We start from the raw sequence: 18,228 nt of genomic DNA, 5'->3' as shown, positions 1-18,228 counted from the left end.
GTAAATAGAAAAACACTGAAAAAAATCTCAAAAATGAGTGCTATAATATGCTATAATTATACCAAAGTTAACCCCCCCAAAAAAAATTAAGATTAACTTCCCTCCTTTCTTTGCAAAGGTAAGGGGAAAGATTTGAAAAAAGGGGGATATAAAAACTCCATTTGGAGTTTACTATGATATATACTATAAGATCTTGCTCTAAACCAAATTTATGGCAAACCACTTCGTTTTTTTCAGGAATTTTTAATAAAAAAGAGTCACAGTAATTGGTATCCTTGAGTTTATCAAAAACTAGACCTCTACGTTCAGTTGCTTCTAGGTCTTATTCATTTATTCCATACTAATAGTCAACTTTTCTATTTTACATGTAGTACCAAAAAGTTTTGATCTTTAATTACTATATACTACAGTTTGAATTCTGGCAATAATGATAGACCATTTTGTCTCCACCCCTCTTTTTTCATTATTTACCTTTAAATTTTTATTTTTTATTTTGTCTGGTTCCATAACATTAATCACTGATAGTCTTAGTAGTATGGGACTAAATCTTCAAATTAATTTAAACAGTTTCATTGTGTTTATTAGTATGCTTTGATGGTCAAACAAAATTAATTATTTCTTAAAATACTTACCTTCCTTCTTTTCCATAAAGTTGTATAAGTTCTAAGAGTGTCTCAGTTAATTTGACTAAATATCTGACTTTAGATATTGTAACTATTTTAACTATATTTTTTATTTTAAGCACTTTCTGCTTGGTTTGATGTAGATGATTTTCCTGAATATTTTATATCCTATTTTGGGAAGGGAAGTTCAACAGCTTTTTTTAATTACATTATGCTTTTTTCTTAATTTTTTTCTCATTAAGACGTTTACTAGAGGGGGCAGCTAGGTGTCACAGTGGATAGAGCACTGGCCCTTGAGTCAGGAGTACCCGAGTTCAAATCCAGCCTCAGACACTTAATAATTACCTAGCTGTGTGGCCTTGGGCAAGCCACTTAACCCCATTGCCTTGCAAAAACCTAAAAAAAAAAAGAAAAGTTTACTAGATAATTCTTCAAATACAGCACTAGCAAAAAAGACACCTATTCAGCCTAGTTAAGTATGGAGTGGCCCATAACTAGTATATTGTCGCCTAAAGAATGAGTTTTTTGACCATGGCAAGGCATAAAATATATGAAAACAAGAAATAGCCCTAAATCTTGTATGGTCCTCTTGTGCTGCAGTAGCTAATAGTACAAAGCATTTTTATGATGCCCTGAAGGCTATTTATGGGCCAAAGACTATTGTGCATCTCAGCTATTGCTAATAAGAGTCACATTGATTGGTAATAAGGACATGATCCTAGAAAGATGGGCTGAACACCTCTATGGTATTCTCAAACTGTCAATCAATGCTGAAGTTGTTAATCATTTACCTCCGGTTAAAGTCAATCCCTCTCTAGCTTTCCTGTTTTAATATAGAGATACTAGCACAGGAACACCCAGGTTTCAGTTGAAGAGGTTTTATATATCATCAGGTTCACTCCTTTTCATGTGGCAAAGCACTTAGTAGTGTTTCTATTCAAGTTGAGATCTGCTGCTATGTCATACCAGAAATTTTCCAGGTTATATGGCAAGAGGAGGTTATCCCCCAGGAGGAGTTCAAAGCCATCACCACTGTCCATTTCTATCAAGGTAAAGGAAACAGATTATCCTATGACAATCATAGGGAGAAATGTCAGGAGCAGACCAAAAAATTAGGTCAAAATTTGGTTGCCCAGAGAAGTTCAACAGTATTATATATTAATTTTACAATGGCATGCTTGACCAGGTTCTGGAAAATAGAAAATGCTCTCATACTTTCCCAGGCACCAATGGAATTGAAACAAGGCTGTGGGCTTGCTTCCACCATGCTTTTTAGCATGATGTTTTCAGTCATGTTGTCAAATGTCTTCAATGAGGATGAACCTATGCATGGCATCAAGATCAGCTACTTCACTGATGGTAAATTCTTCAACTTGAAAAGGCTGCAAGTTAAGATCAAAGTGGAGCGAATGTTGGTGCAAAAACCACAAGTGCTCCATCTGCCAGCACCATACTATCAAATGAAGAAGCTATGAATACTATGGATAAGTTCACTTACCTTGGCGGTATACTTTCTGGGGAATTACACATTGATGAGTTTGACATAGGCATGGTCAGAGTTAGCTTAGTATTCGGGAGACTCCAAAATAAAGTGTAAGAGCGAAGAGATATTAGACTATCAAACTGAAAGGTCTACAAAACTGGTGTGTTGGCTTCATTGATGTATGCTTATGAAAACCTGTGCAATATAACAGTACCATACCAGGAAATTGAATTGCTCCCATTTGAATTGTCTTAGGAAGATTCTGGAGATACCTAACAGGATAAGATACCAGACACTGAGGCCCTTTCTTGAGCTAAACTGTCAAATATTCAAACTCTACTAGAGAGAGTGCAATTCTGAATGCCACTGAATACCAAACATGAGCTTGCCAAAAGGATTTTTATGGAGAATTCACATGGGGCAAATGCTCACATGGTGGTCAGAAATAAGGACACTCTCATGGTAAAAACTTTGGAATTGGGCAGCATGGGAGATACTAGCACAGGATCACTCAGCATGGCATGCCCTCATCAGAGAAGGTGTTGTGCTCTATGAGTAAAGCAGAATTGCAGTAGCTCAAAAGAAACTTGAGATGCTCAAATTCAGAGAATCTACTCTAAATGATCAAATAAACTATTTGTGTCTGACTGTGGAGAAGCATTCCAAGTTTGTACTGGTCTGAACAGCCACAGTCAGAGACACACTTTATTTTGACACTAATACATTGTTGTCATTTTGGTCCTATCTTCAAGATGAAAGGACAATAACCAACAACCAATTAATGGTAGTGGAATGATAGAAAAGAGGGAAAAAAAGACAGAAAATGTTAAGAATCACATTTTTTTGTTTTTGTTTCAATTCTTAATTGATTTTTTTTCTAATTGCATATTAAGATAATTTTCAACAATCATTTTCTGTAAGATTTTGAGTTCTCACATTTTTCTACCTCTTTCTTCCCCCCTTCTATGTAGTGAGTAATCTGATAGATTTCACATGTACAATCATGCTGAATATATTTCCATATTAGTCATATTGGGAAAGAAGAATTAGAGCAAAAGAAAAAAATCATGAAAAACAAAAACCTTAAATCTAATTCTTAAAGAAATTATCACATGGTTTTAATACTATCTACAAATTCTAATTTATCTCTTTTACAACAAATATGAGATCTTTTTTCTGTGACCATGGTAATACACTACTAGAGGAAGCAAATTGCATCCACACTGAAATTACTTCAATATATGAAATTGGAAGACAGAAAAAAGTACTTGAGAAATTGAAAAATGAATCACAGGCTTCCCTCAGAGAAGTAAATAAAAGAATTGATGGAATCATTTCATCCTGTATCCAAAAGCAACATTTCATGTAATATTTTGTCATATCACCTTTTAAGTACCCATGATGAATATGAGCAAAAAGATCACCATGAAGATAACTGTAGCATGTGCACCAACTTCTGTTAGAGAGAAGGTAGAAATAAGAAGAATTTACCAAGATTCTCAAAACCAAGAAAAACTACATCTTGAAGCCTGGCAACTTGAATGCTTAGAAAATATTTTTAAAATATGGTACAATGTGAAGAAATGAAAGGAAAACAAAATTTATAGACATCACAGAATCCTCATACCTATAAATAATAAACAATTTCTTCAAGAGGAGAATGAGAAGAAAGGCAACATGGCATACATAATAGAAAGTTTCCCTCAGAGACAAGAAGACCTTTGTTCCAGGCCAGACCCTAGGGGTAAATCGTTTCTAAACTACTCCAGACTAAGACTATAAATTTTAAAGAAGATATGGATTGGTAGAGGGAATTTCCTGTACCAATGAAATCAGAGGTCTAGACCAACTCCCACCTCAACCACATCACCATTTGTCATTTCCTCTTCTGTCAACCTGTTAAGATTTTTACATTTCTAAGAAAGTAACAAATGTCAAAGTCATTGTCACAATAAAGTCAATGAGCTCAGAAATGCATAAGAAAAGACTCTATCACCTTTCTAAGCAGAGCAGCATGGGGGAATAAAGTCTGTAAAAAGCTTTTAAGAACCACAGCTAGGTGGCACAGTGAATAGAGTACTGACTTTGGAGTCAGGAGAATTCAAATCCAGTCTTAAGATTTTTGAACTTACTAGCTGTGTGACCTTGGGAACATCACTTAACCCTGATTTCCTCTCATCCAGGGCATCTCCAATAGTCCTGATTCATATCTGGCCTCTGGATCCAGATGGTTCCAAGTGAAAGTGAAGCTGATGACTTAGCATAGCACCCCCTCACTTAAATCCAATCCATGTGCTTGTCATGGTATCACCTCCCTGATGTCATGGTCTTCTTCAAGTGTGAAGGACAAGGGACAGCTAGGTGGCGCAGTGAATAGCAAAACAGCCCTGGAGTCAGGAGGATCTGAGTTCAAATCCAATCTCAGACACATTATAATTACCTAGCTGGGTGACCTTGGGCAAGTCCAAAAAAAAACAACCTTAAAAAAAGAGTGAAGGACAAAGCATCAAAAAACAAAAGAACCACCAGAGCTAATTTTATCCCAAGGGCATTTACTGATGAAACAAGAAAGACAACAGATCTAAATAGATAGACATGATAGCATTTCTATAACAATTTGCTCTCAAAAACTGAATAAATCTGTGTGGATAGAGGCTATACCTTTTCCAAAGAATTAGAAGGGAAATTTAGAGACCTCTAATCTAAACTCCTTTTACAAATTTAAGACCCAGCTAGAATGCGAAAGAGCTAGGATTCAAACTTAAGTCCTGGTAATTCAGTTCTTTTCTTTTCTTTTTTTGCAAGGGTTAAGTGGTTTGCCCAAGGCCACACAGCTAAGTAATTAAGTGTCTGAAGCCAGATTTGAACTCAAGTACTCCTGGCTCCAGGGCCGCTACTCTATCCACTGTACCATCTAGCCACCCCTATAATTCAGTTCTGAGCTTTTCCCACTGCAAGACAATATCTCCCACATTTCAAAAACGGAAATGATTCCAAAAAGAATAGAAAAGATCACATTGTTCTAAAAAGTAACCAAAAGACTTCTGCAAACCACCAACCTATATACTCATATTCTCATGTAATGGCCAATAAACATATTGAGGATATTTTACTTTTAAAAATCTTATCTTTTTTTTCCAATGAACAAAAATTCCCTCTTCTCTCACTCTGCCACAGAGTAAAAACAAAACAAAAAACATAAAAAACTTGTATAGTCAAGGAAAACAATTTATGGCATTGCCCACATCCCCCAAAATATGTCTCATTCTACATATGGAGTCATTCACTTCTTTATCTGGAAGAGGAAAGAATGGTTCACCATTAGTCCATAACAAGGATGTTCTTGATGAAAATGAGAGATTTTGAATATGCAGAAAGGTACATAAAATACATGATACCTCTGAATTTATTGACTGATGATCACAAAAAAAGCATCTGACTCAGTAGAATAAAGCACAGAACAAATTTAAGGCTCTCCTTAAATAAGTTGCCTTCTAGACATCTCTTAAAGTCAAGATTTCTTGATACTTATCTTCCAGAATATCAAATAAAGCAGAAAACAGGGAGGTTATCTGCTCTCCATTATTTGCAAAGTGTTCTAAATGAAAAAAGGATCTTTAAGAGACAGAAAAGTTTTCCACATACCATATGCTGACTGCATCAAAATGTTGAGTACAGCTAGACTCCTCAATGAGATCTACATCCACTCACAGAGATCAGTCTAACAATCACTTTATAAGAAAAAATGGAATGGATACAGAAATCATATTCTTTGATTATGACAGACAACTAGATTGAGTTAATACATAAATGTACATCTTAATTTAGGCATTGAGATGGTCAATGATTTGAGCACATGATTAAATAGGTCACAAGAAACTAGGGAGATTGCAAGTGCATAGTTTTTTCAATTACAAGCAGCTCCCTTACACAAAAGCTTATCTTTTCAAGCCAATATTATTCTAATGATGCTATATTTTTTCAAATCAGGATACATATCACAGTTTCCAAAGAATCAAAACTGTGAAAGATCAAAAAGGATCCATGGAGAGATTGGTGGTGGCTACAAATAGGCTGAAGTATATTACCATCAAAAACCTCAGAACAAGAAATGACCTCTAATTAGAAAAAGAAGTAGACTATTCCAGTAACCATAAGGAATAATATGTTAGGACATATTCTTAGGATAATTTAGTTGGGAGAGCTTAAGTATTATAATGATAACCAAACTTATTAAAAGATAAAAAGGAAGGACTCTAGAAAATTGAGTAAAACAATTGTAGAGGATCTATGGCCTGGATTAAAAATGACACAACAAGGTTGAGTTGCAATTTTCTTCAATGGAGGAAATACCAATATCATTGTGACTATTTTTGTTCTACTAGGAGTTAGATTGTTTCTCTGATTCCTGTAAACTTCTGATAGCTATTCTTATTCTGAGGTATCAATAAACTTCATAAAAATCTCTTTAATGTAAATTACTATAAACACTAAAGAAATTTCATCATTATCCATAGATGTACATTGAGAGGCAAGGAGTCTCAAGGTACTGTTCTATAAGAAGGCAGATAGTACAGATGGTCAAAATAATAGATATTAATTTGTAATTAAATGATTTGACCCTGTGTATGTAGTACTGATAACATTTTAATACAAAAGGCTATGCCTATAAGGTAAATTATGCTTACCATGAAGTGCTCTCAGACTATAGTCTAGGCACCTTTGCATGTGCCATATTCATGAGAATTGCACACCTAAATACCTGCTGTACAAAAATTATCAAAAATGTCTTGGATTTATTGTACCTTGCATTATATGCAGGTTAGACTTAATAAACCCTTAGAAAGTACAGCAGTTGGTTTTTTGGGATCTCTTTCTCGGGGGGATCAGTGGATTCTCTCCATTTCTATTTTGCCCTCTGCTTCTAGGATATCAGGGCAATTTTCCTGTAGAAATTCTTTGAAAATGATGTCATGGCTCTTTTCCTGATCATGACTTTCAGGTATTCCAATTATTTTTAAACTATCTTTCCTAAGTCTGTTTTACATATCAGTTGTTTTTTCAATATTTCACATTTTCTTCTAATTTTTCATTTTTTTTGGTTTTGAAGTATTGATTCAATCTCCCTGAATTCTATTCTTTGTCTAAAGGATTTGTTCTCCTCAGAGAGTTTTCTTATCTCTTTTTCCATCTGGCCCATTCTGCTTTTTAAAGCATTCTTCTCCTCCATAACTTTTTGAACTGTTTTATCCATTTGATCTAAGCTGGTTTTTAGCATGCTATTTTCTTCAGCATTTTTTTGGATTTCCTTGACTAGGCTGCTGACTTCATTTTCATGTTTTTCCTGCATCTCTCTCCTTTCTTTTCCCAGTTTTACTTCTAACTCCCTCATTTGATTTTCAAAGTCTTTTTTAATTTCTGTCATAGCCTGAGCACAATTTGTGTCTTTCTTGGATGTAGGAGCTTGTCCTTCCTCATCTTCAGACTGAGTATTTTGATCCTTCTTGAGCTCATTTGCAAAATATTTCTCAATTGTGTTCCTCTTTTTTCTCTGCTTGCTCATTTTCCCCAACCTGTGCCTGTTTTGGGGGTGTTTCCTGATATTTTGGGACACTCCCACAAGGGTCTCAGTGTGTGAGGCTCTGTCCTCCCTCCTGGTCTGTGAATGACCATATGTGCCCCCCTCTGCTATGGGGCTGAGGTGGGGGGGGCCTGCTGTTCTATGGGGGGATCTAGACTGCCATCAGGATCTGAATGTGGTCAGAGCCCCAGAGTCCTGTTCCTGGGACAGAGGACAGAGCTCTGCATTCTCTCTTCCACTCCCCTCCCTCAGCTCAATGGGTTCATGCCATGGGGGCTGGGCTCTGGCAGGGGTCCCCTGCTGTTCTCCCACTTTGTGCTTGGTGCTCCCCAGAGCATAGATCAGGGAACTCCCCCACTGCTGTGAGCTGTGGCTCCCAGCGCCCTGGGGCTGCCTCCTGGAGGCTGAAGTTCTTTCACTCTGCTGGGCCCCCTCTGGAGGGCTGCCCCTCTGACCCCGGGAAGCAGAGCCTTTCTGCTCTTTTCCAGGTTGCCTTGAGTAGGAGAAGTGCCTCTCTGGGTCCCTTTGTGGGTTCTGTCTCTGGAAATTTTAGTTAGAGTCCTTTGCTTATGAGTTTTATCAGAGAATGCCTAAGACTCAATCCTTTCCTGTCGCCATCTTGGCTCCGCCCCTACAATTATTACTATTATTTTTTTTATTTTAATTTTTTTCTTTCCCCTTTACTTTATCGCTGAAGCAAGTCTATATTTATGGGGGAGGGGGTATCTCATTTACTCTTAAACAAGAATATTTTACTAATGTAAAAATAACATTAATTGTACAAAATGAGAATAAATATTAAATTAAAAAAATAAAAATAAATAAATAAAATTCTATTTGTAAATAAAAAAATAAAAAAAAAGAAGGTACAGCAGTCAATATGAACCTCACTCTCATTTTCAAAAATTGTTCTTGATTTAACTCAGAAATTAAATTGGGGCAGCTAGGTGGCGCAGTGGATAGAGCACAGGACCTAGAGTCAGGAGGACCTGAGTTCAAGTTTGACCTCAGACACTTAATAATCACCTAGCTGTTTGGCCTTGGGCAAGTCACCTAATCCATTGTCTTAAAAAATAAAATTTTTAAAAAAGAAATTAAATTGGTGAACTGGATACTCAGGTTATTTCCTTATTATTACTACTATTATTGAGTAAAACTGGAGATTTAACTCCCAGAGGATCACTTAGAGTCAAAGGTCAGATTTTTTAATTTAGATGATCCCATGTGCATAAAATTCCTTTGTATTTTGAAGAAATGTCTACTGTATTAATCCCAAATGTCTGCAATTTTATCATTAAACGTTCCTTTAACCTGACTAACTAAAAGTACCTACATTCAAAGTTCTAACTGTTAATATTCACTTTTACTTATATACCCTTCTGGACAATGTCCATTTTTGCTTCAGTTTGGACAAATCTATGAAAAGAGAGCAGAAGCTGATAAGAATTTAGGTTGTAACTAGCAGGAAAATGACCATTAAGTTTCTCTCTTCCATCTAGTCAAAAGTGAAACGAGGAGTGGCTAGGTAGCGCAGTTAGGGTGGCTAGGTGGCACAGTGGATAAAGCACCGGCCCTGGAGTCAGGAGTACCTGAGTTCAAATCTGGCCTCAGACACTTAATAATTACCTAGCTGTGTCGTCTTGGGCAAGGCAAGCCAGTTAACCCCATTTGCCTTGCAAAATCCTTTAAAAAAAAAAAAAGTGAAAAGAACTGAAAGTAGAGAAGAAATTCAAATTCTAAGAAATCAAAAAAGAAATGACTCTCTAGACAGACTATAACTTAAGGAACTTTTTGGAATGAAATGTAATGTAATAAGAGCAATTAGTTTACATGGAAGGCAAGATCATGGAAAATATAAAGCTACCAGAAATTTATAGGAACAAGAATAACAGTATAATTCCTAGTAGACTAAAAATGACAAGAAATTGATATAGGTTGTTCTTGGAAGGGTGGAATGCAAGGAGGAAAACAGCAATAGATAAAGTGGTGTGAAGATCTACATGCTGAGCTAAGATTCTTTTCCTCATATTAAACATGAAATGAAAATTTACAATAATCAACAAAGTCAAGGATTTGGGGACCTCTTTTTTTTTTTTTCCTTTAGTTTTTGCAAGGCAATGGGGTTAAGCAGCTTGCCCAAGGTCACACAGCTAGGTAATTATTAAGTGTCTGAGGCCAGATTTGAACTCAGGTACTCCTGACTCCAGGGCTGCTCCTGGGGACCTCTTCTAATTTATTTGATAAGCTCGAGTTTCAGAATTCAACTATTTCTTTATCATCATAGCAATCATAAAAAAAGGGGCTTGTGATTTTTCAAGGATTTTAAATATCTTACTACTAGAGGACAAATGACTGGTTATAAACATGCATTCTATTTGCAATTTGGAAATAAGACTTTGTGATTAAGTACCCAAATACAGAAAAACTCAATCGAAACTTAAAAAAAATTAAGAAACTATCTTCACTGTAAGAGAACAGTGGGGAGGCTAGGTGGCGTAGTGGATAAAGCACCGGCCTTGGAGTCAGGAGTACCTGGGTTCAAATCCGGTCTCAGACACTTAATAATTACCTAGCTGTGTAGCCTTGGGCAAGCCGCTTAACCCCATTTGCCTTGCAAAAAATAAAACAAAAGCAAAAAACCTAAAAAAAAAAGAGAGAACAGTGATAATTCTTATTAATTTTATTGTTCTTTAACAAAATTATTTTTCTTAATTTTTTTAAATTTAAGACAATGGGGTTAAATGACTTGCCCAAGGTCACACAGCTAGGTAATTATTAAATATCTGAGATCAAATTTGAACTCAGGTCCTGCTGACTCCAGGGCTGCCACTGTGCCACCTAGCTGCCCACTTATTTTTAGAATTAACTTTGATTTTTAATTTCCTTTAAAATTTTTCCACACTTGAACAGTTAACCTCAAAATCTTCACCAAATCTGAGATGTTATTGCTGTTCCCAAAAAGGGAAAAGATATCCCCAGAATATATCTGGGAAAATGTCCTCAATTGAACCATAAATTCTTTGCAGTCAAAGAAAAATCTTCATTGCAAATGACCAGAAAATATGGACTGGAGTGTAAGCAGACTTCTCTAGAGGCAGCACTAACTATAAAGGATAGGATTCTAAATCTGTCTCTCACACAATAAGGGGGCAGGTAGTTGACACAGTGGATAGAGACACAAAGACGCAATAATGAGTAGTTCTGGCACACAGATTTAGCACCTTAACAAGTCAGAATAAAAGTTGGGATTTCCAAATGCCTCTTCCAAAGTCTCCTTTAAACTTAAGAACTAACAACTAGGGGCAGCTAGGTGGCACAGTGGATAGAGCACAGGCTCTGGAGTCAGGAGGACCTGTGTTCAAATCCGATCTCAGACACTTAATAATTGCCTAGTTGTGTGACCTTGGGCAAGTCATTTAACCCCATTGCCTTAAATTAAATAAAAAGAAATTTTTTAAAAAGAACCAAAAACTATTCTAAAACAAACATACATTCTTATGGGAATCAAAAGTAACAACCACTCCAAGGAGGAGAACACATATGGCTGAAATTCCAATGCATGGACTAATAAGAAAAATCACAAACCCCTTTTTTCATGATTGCTATGATGATGAAGAAGTAGTTTAATTCTGAAGCTCAAGCTTATCAAATAAATTAGAAGAGGCCCCTGGGGCAGCTAGGTGGCGCAATGGATAGAGCACTGGCCCTGGAGTCAGGAGTACCTGAGTTCAAATCCGGCCTCAGACACTTAATAATTACCTAGCTGTGTGGTCTTGGGCAAGCCACTTAACCCCACTGCCTTGTAAAAACTTAAAAAAAAAAAAGAGGTCCCCAAATCAAAAATGCTACTTGAATTTTTGCAGTAGTACAAAAAAGCAAGATGGCTTTCCAAATGGACAGAGGTTTTTGTCATTATAATCCCTGGTTCAAATTCTGTTTGAATCTTTGTAATCAATCAATCAACACAAATTCATTAAGGACGTATTATACACCAAACACTGGAGAAAAAAGACAAAAATGAAATAGTCTCTTCCCTCAAGAAGCTCATAGTCTACTCTGGAAAGAGAACACAAATACACACACACATAAGTAAATATAAATTTTTTTAAAAAGTTACCCTTAGCAAGTGATTCCAAGAGTCAACTGCATAACAAAAAACATACCAGTTTATTAAAGAATTCTGACCTGTTAGATTCAGGCAAATGAATCAATTAATGAATGCTACTCTCTTCTTTTTCTAATATGGGAAGGAGTTTATTTTCCTCACATTTTACATCTACTTCTAGTCTCTCAACTCATCCTTATAAAAAAAAAATACAAATAATAAAAAGTGTTCATCAATGTCTAAGTTTTCACTTGATGGCCTCAAGTTTCCCCATCTGTAAAAGGCTAGGCTAGATAGTCTCTTACAAATTCAGATCTTTAATCTTAAGATTCTATGATGACACCACTCTTAAAGAAGGCCTGTCCATAACTGTACCAGCTCAAAAATAAAATGGTTTAAGGCAAAATTGGACACATATCCAAATCCCTACCAGCCACCACCCAAACTATGGAAAGAATGACCCTCTCCTGGGAGGGGCAACACTTCCTCAATTATGGGAATTTCTCCAAAACATTCTCTCATCTGAATATCAGAAGTAAATCAAGTGCAAAGTGTTACAGGGCACCTCCCACCTAGTTCACTCACCATTATTCTTCCTGTTCTTATTAGCAACCACTTTTAAAATTGCTCATCCAAAATTGACATTTTTGCATGAGATGAAGTTGTTCTTACCAATGCTTAACAGCATAAGCTAGAGTGTTATTTTGCAATCTGAATGTTGCAAAAATTATGTATGTAACAAAAATGTTCTGAATGGGTCACAATATTCCAGACTTCTTCATTCCCTTTTATCAGTCTTTATTCAGAATAGGGTAGACAGTAGTAACCAAGGTACATAGAAGGAAGATGACTGGTATTTGAGAATAAAGTATTATAATGGTGATGAAATGTAACTGATATGGCAGGACTAGTTTCAGGATGAGACAGCTGGGTGAAATAAAAAAAGGACTGGATCTGGAGTCAGAGAACCTTCAATAGAATAACAGTTCTTCTAGATATTACCTGTATTTCCTTGGGGAAGCCATTCACCTCTCTGGTTCTAGACTTTCAAAGCTTACCACAATGTTTGGCTAATAGAAAGTACTTAATAAATGCTGGCTGATTGGTCTTGCCTTCCAACTCTAAACCTAGATCCTGTAATCTTTTGAATGGGAAGGCTTCCTAAAATAAACTAGAATGGAAAAGATTAGAAAACTAGGACTAGAGGGAGAAGAGTCGAATTCTGGCTTACCCACTTACTGAAGTTACCAATCACTTGAGGCAGTTTCATAATAAAATGAATTTGTCCACTGCTACAAAATGAGCCACAAGAAAAAATCAAGTTCTATAACTTCTGATCTCACTACAAATGCCAACTCATACTCCCTCTATTTAAAAAATGTTATTTTGGGGGCAGCTAGGTGGCGTAGTGGATAAAGCACCGGCCTTGGAGTCAGGAGTACCTGGGTTCAAATCCGGTCTCAGACACTTAATAATTACCTAGCTGTGTGGCCTTGAGCAAGCCACTCAACCCCGTTCGCCTTGCAAAAACCTAAAAAAAAAAAAAAGATATTTTTAAGACTACAGAAACACCCTAATATAGGTGGATATTTTTCTAACCATAGGAAAAATCTATTTTAATAATTTATCTCGGGGCGGCTAGGTGGCGCAATGGATAAAGCACTGGCCCTGGAGTCAGGAGTACCTGGGTTCAAATCTGGTCTCAGACACTTAATAATTACCTAGCTGTGTGACCTTGGGCAAGCCACTTAACCCTGTTTGCCTTGCAAAAACCTAAAAAAAAAAAAATAATAATAATTTATCTAAACACTCAACTTACCCTTTTTAAAGAATTTATTTATCTGCTTACCCACCACCTGACAGAGGTGATAAATATGCAGAATGAAACACATTTTGGGGCATAATAAATTTGTTTTTTGTGTTTTCCTTGATTATTTGTTACATGGGTTTTGTTTTGATTCCTACAAGAAGGAGAAAAAAACAAATTTTTGATAAGTGCAAAAAAAATAAAATTTAATATTAAAGAGTTTCAGTACCAAAAAGATAAACACTTCACCACACAACAAGGAAGGCTAATAACATATATTAAAATGTTATCATTTTTTTCTGGACAAAAATAAGATCATTATCAGGTTTCCAATCATTACTAAGATGAAATGGTACTGTTCCTTTAGGTCACTGGGCTACCATATTTATTAATCAGGAAAGTAAAACTTCTGACAAATTAACATCCTTTGAATTTAAATGCTATCTAATTCAATCCTCTGATTTAATAGAAGAAATTGAAAAGCAAGAGAAGTGTCTTAAGAACAAAAAAATAGTCCCTCACTCTTTAAAATATTTCTTGATAGTATAAAATAGGGCCACCAAATTTGCCCAATAAAGAAAGAGATTCTTGGTTATATATGATTTAAATGTCGATAGTAACAGAAACAACATAACTATCATGATATAACTTTGTTGGGGCAGCTAGGTGGCACAGTGGATAAAGCACTGACCCTGGAGTCAGGAGTACCTGGCTTCAAATCCGATCTCAGACACTTAATAATTACCTAGCTGTGTGGCCTTCGGCAAGCCACTTAACCTTGGTTGCCTTGCAAAAAAAAAAATGATATAACTTTGTTCTTTTTGCAGAACACCTTACAAAACAGAAGATTTTTTTTTAATTTATTAAATCATAGTCTGTGATATCACAGAAGATCAGATCATGACAGGTCAGTAAGCTCTAAGAAATTTCCCAGGATACTACAGGAGACAAGTCTACTGATTCAGCAGATGGTGAAGTCAGACTCTGAATCACTGCCACAGAAAGTAATCATATAAGTTAGTTAATAAAATGATCTAGCATGTCATTAAATGTATGCTGAGAAATTTTAAACTCTAAAATATGATTAATTTTATGTCTAGTAGGAAATTAAATATATCAAAAAATATTTTTACCAATACCTCAAGAAACGTTCACTGCTACAATCATTATTTGCAAGATATAAGAATTTAATTTTCCCAATTATTTATTAATCGCATGTATCTTTTTTCAATTTAAACTATTTCTCTCCTTCATGGTGGTAAAACCTTTGAGATATTTTTGTTGCTATGGATGACTTCAAGGTCTTATTTAATACCTAATAATAGTAACAATATATAATATTATATTTAATTAATAATATTTACATAAATATCCAAATACATCATATATTATATAAAATAATAACAAACAATAAAAATTAAAATATAACAACTAAAAAAAATAATAAAACTTAGAGGACACACTATAAAATACCATAGCAACACAGAGATTGTCATACCCTTCCTTGAACTTGCCAACACCCAAAAGCATACCATGTCTACGTTTATGAACTCTGAAATTTGATTATCTGATCCTGATCTGTTATTATGCCATCTCTCCCTCTGCCTTGTGACTTCATATCCTGCTCTTCTTTCTCATATTATGATCTCCAGGGGCAGCTAGGTGGCGCAGTGGATAGAGCACTGGCCCTGGAGTCAGGAGTACCTGAGTTCAAATCCGGCCTCAGAGGCTTAATAATGACCTAGCTGTGTGGCCTTGGGCAAGCCACTTAACCCCAATGCCTTGCAAAAACCTAAAAACAAACAAACAAACATATTATGATCTCCAATTCCTCCAACTCTAAGTTCTTTGCCAGGCTATCACCCCTGCAGTGACTACTCCTTTCTGTTCTCCATCTTAAACTCAATGAACTACTTCATTTACACTGCTTTCTTCTCTTGAGTACTTGTGCCTTTGTCCTATAGAAAATCTGGGGGTTTTTTTGCAAGGCAATGGGGTTTAGTGGCTTACCCAAGGCCACACAGCTAGGTCATTATTAAGCCTCTGAGGCCGGATTTGAACTCAGGTACTCCTGACTCCAGGGCCAGTGCTCTATCTACTGCGCCACCTAGCCGACCCTCCTATTGAAAATCTTGCAAGATCTTTTATACTTCTCTAACCAATTCACATATGGTGATTTTTTAAAAAATCTTTTCATCTTTCCTCAAACTTCCTATGACTGACCCTTCTCCAACCCACTCACTTGAGAATTTCATATCTCACTGGAAAATTTGAGGACATTCACCAAGAGCTCCCTCTTCTCCCCTTTTCACCTCACACTACTTAGAAATCTTCCTCTACTATCTCATACTTCACTCCTGTCTCATAGGACGCAGTATCCCTCTCCTTGCCAAGGCAAACCCCTATCCATATACAAAAGTGATACCATTCCATCCTATGTCCTCAAAGAGATTGTATAATATCAATTCAACTCTGTCACTTCTCTTTATTCTCTCCATATATACATATACACCTATATTTCCCATATTCTCCAAAAAAATCTTTTTTGAACAAGTCATCACTATTAGCTGTCATTCCATATCTCTCCTTCCTTTTTTTGGCTGAACTCCTTAAGAAGGTCATTTACCATAGGGGCCACCACTTCCTTTAGTTTCATTGCTTCTTAACTCACTACAGTCTTGTTGTCTGACCTCATAACCCAAGTGAAACTACTCCCATAAAACATCAATGTCTTAAGAGTCAAATTTAAATTTTTTTTAGAGAAAAATCTAATTTTCTCAATCCTCATCCTTCTTGAATTCTGTTCAGCCACTTTAATGATGATCACCCTGTTCTTGTTACTTTCCTTTCCAGATTTTCATGACATTGTTCTCTTCTGGTTCTCTTCCACTCATTCTTCAAGTCTCCCTTCGCCAATATCTTCATTTAGTTCAATGCACTAGATTTGGATATCTCATGGAAAATTGTCTTGGATTCTCTTCCCTTCTTCAAAATACTATTTTAATTTTTGATTTTCTTAATTCCCAATGATTCAATTATAAGTTCTATACAGAGAATTCTCACACCTTTTTATCCAGCCCTAACCTCTTTCTTAACTTCTAACCTTGAATCTCTCCTATTGCCTACTGAACATCTCAAGCTAGATGTCCTGTAAACATTTTCATCTCAGTGTGTCTAAAACTGAACATATTATCTTTCCCTCTCCCTGAATCTTCCCTTCCCTGTTAATGCTAAGGGAACAACCATATTTCCAGTCACTCATCCTTGCATCCTTACCACTCACACTCTCACCCCTCATAGTCAATCATATATCATGTCCTCTCTCTTTCTCTCTTTTAATGTCTCTCATATACTCCCCATTCTCTCCTGTGATGCTGATGATGACATATTAAAAAAATTTAAGAATTTCTAGATAATTAATCAATTTATTAATTATACTAGCAGATAATAAAAGGGGTCAAGGAACTCTAGAATACCAAAGACTCCTCACAGAATCCAGTCAACACTTATATGCCCTTACAAGAGTGGGTGTTCCTGTGGTGGTAATCAACCCCGACTGATTAACAATGAGAGGATGAATATTATAATGAGAGATGGATCCATTCTAATAAAGGACTGGGGAGACTTTGATTACTCTTACTCTCAGACAACCCCCAGCCTCAATCCTAACCTGCTGAGTGGAACACAATTAGTCCAAATTCACACTAGATTAAATTCTTCCTAATTTTACAGTTAGGTAGGGTCTCCTACCCAAGATATGTACCCCCAGGGATTTGGGCAATCTCATTCATTAACAAGTCCTTCAAAGACTGAACAATCTACAGGTTTCTGAAAAAAATCCTGATCCTAATTCAACAAGTGATTATTAATATAAGAGAGAAATAATCATTTCTCTCATTGCCACCACCCTGGTGCAGGTCCTCATCACTTCAGACTTTGACTTTAATGACCTTATGGCTGATCTCATTGCCTCAAGTCTCTCCCCATTTCAAACCATTCTTCATTAAACTGTTAAACTGATCTTCCTAAAGAGCAAGCCTGACCATATCACTATTACTTTTAGGATCAAATACAAAAATCTAGATTTTTAAAGTTTTTTTTGGCTTCTAAAAAGGGCTTAATATAGAAATATGTTTTGCATAATTTCACATGTATAATTGATATTATACTTCTTGCCTTCTCAGAGGGAGAGAAGGTAGTGGGAGGGAGTTTAATAAATGCCTGCTGACTGACTAATAATAGACTACACCAAAGTCACTACCACTTGTTCTCATTCAAGATGTTATTGTTCTTTTTGGGGCAGCTAGGTGATACATAGGGGACTGGTCCTGGAGTCAGGAGGTACTAAAGTCAAATATGATCTTAGACACTTACTAGTATGACTCTGGCCAAACAACTTAACCCTGATTGCCTCCTCAGCCCTCCCAGTCTCCCAAAAAGACATTATTATACTTCTTAAAAGAACTGAGATTTTCATTTAATTTAGTGAGTAAAATCTATGTAGGCTCTTTGAATTCATAAGTTCTCCCCATTCCCCATCTAATACGTTTAAAGAGCACCATTAATCCTCTTCTAATTCACATTTCAGTGAAAATCCAACTAAAATATCTTTTATCACTATAACTTTTC

General features: G+C 36.0%; 1 protein-coding gene across 3 annotated transcripts in view; it reads right to left on the bottom strand.

Moving 5' to 3' along the window:
* PFDN1 (prefoldin subunit 1) overlaps positions 1-18,228 on the bottom strand; it is a 119,286-nt gene that overhangs the window by 39,831 nt on the left and 61,227 nt on the right. For 2 of the 3 annotated variants that reach the window (XM_074212848.1, XM_074212846.1), the window contains one exon: positions 13,272-13,323. The exons of the other annotated variant lie outside the window; for it this stretch is intronic. In XM_074212848.1, the coding sequence (XP_074068949.1) occupies positions 13,272-13,323 (52 nt within the window). The remainder of the gene's footprint in view (positions 1-13,271; positions 13,324-18,228) is intronic. 3 annotated transcript variants of the gene reach the window in all.

The sequence above is a fragment of the Macrotis lagotis genome, chromosome 1, assembly GCF_037893015.1.
Source record: "Macrotis lagotis isolate mMagLag1 chromosome 1, bilby.v1.9.chrom.fasta, whole genome shotgun sequence".
Lineage (NCBI taxonomy): Eukaryota > Metazoa > Chordata > Mammalia > Peramelemorphia > Peramelidae > Macrotis > Macrotis lagotis.
Note: the sequence above shows the minus strand (reverse complement) of the source record. Positions and strands in the feature narration are given on the sequence as shown.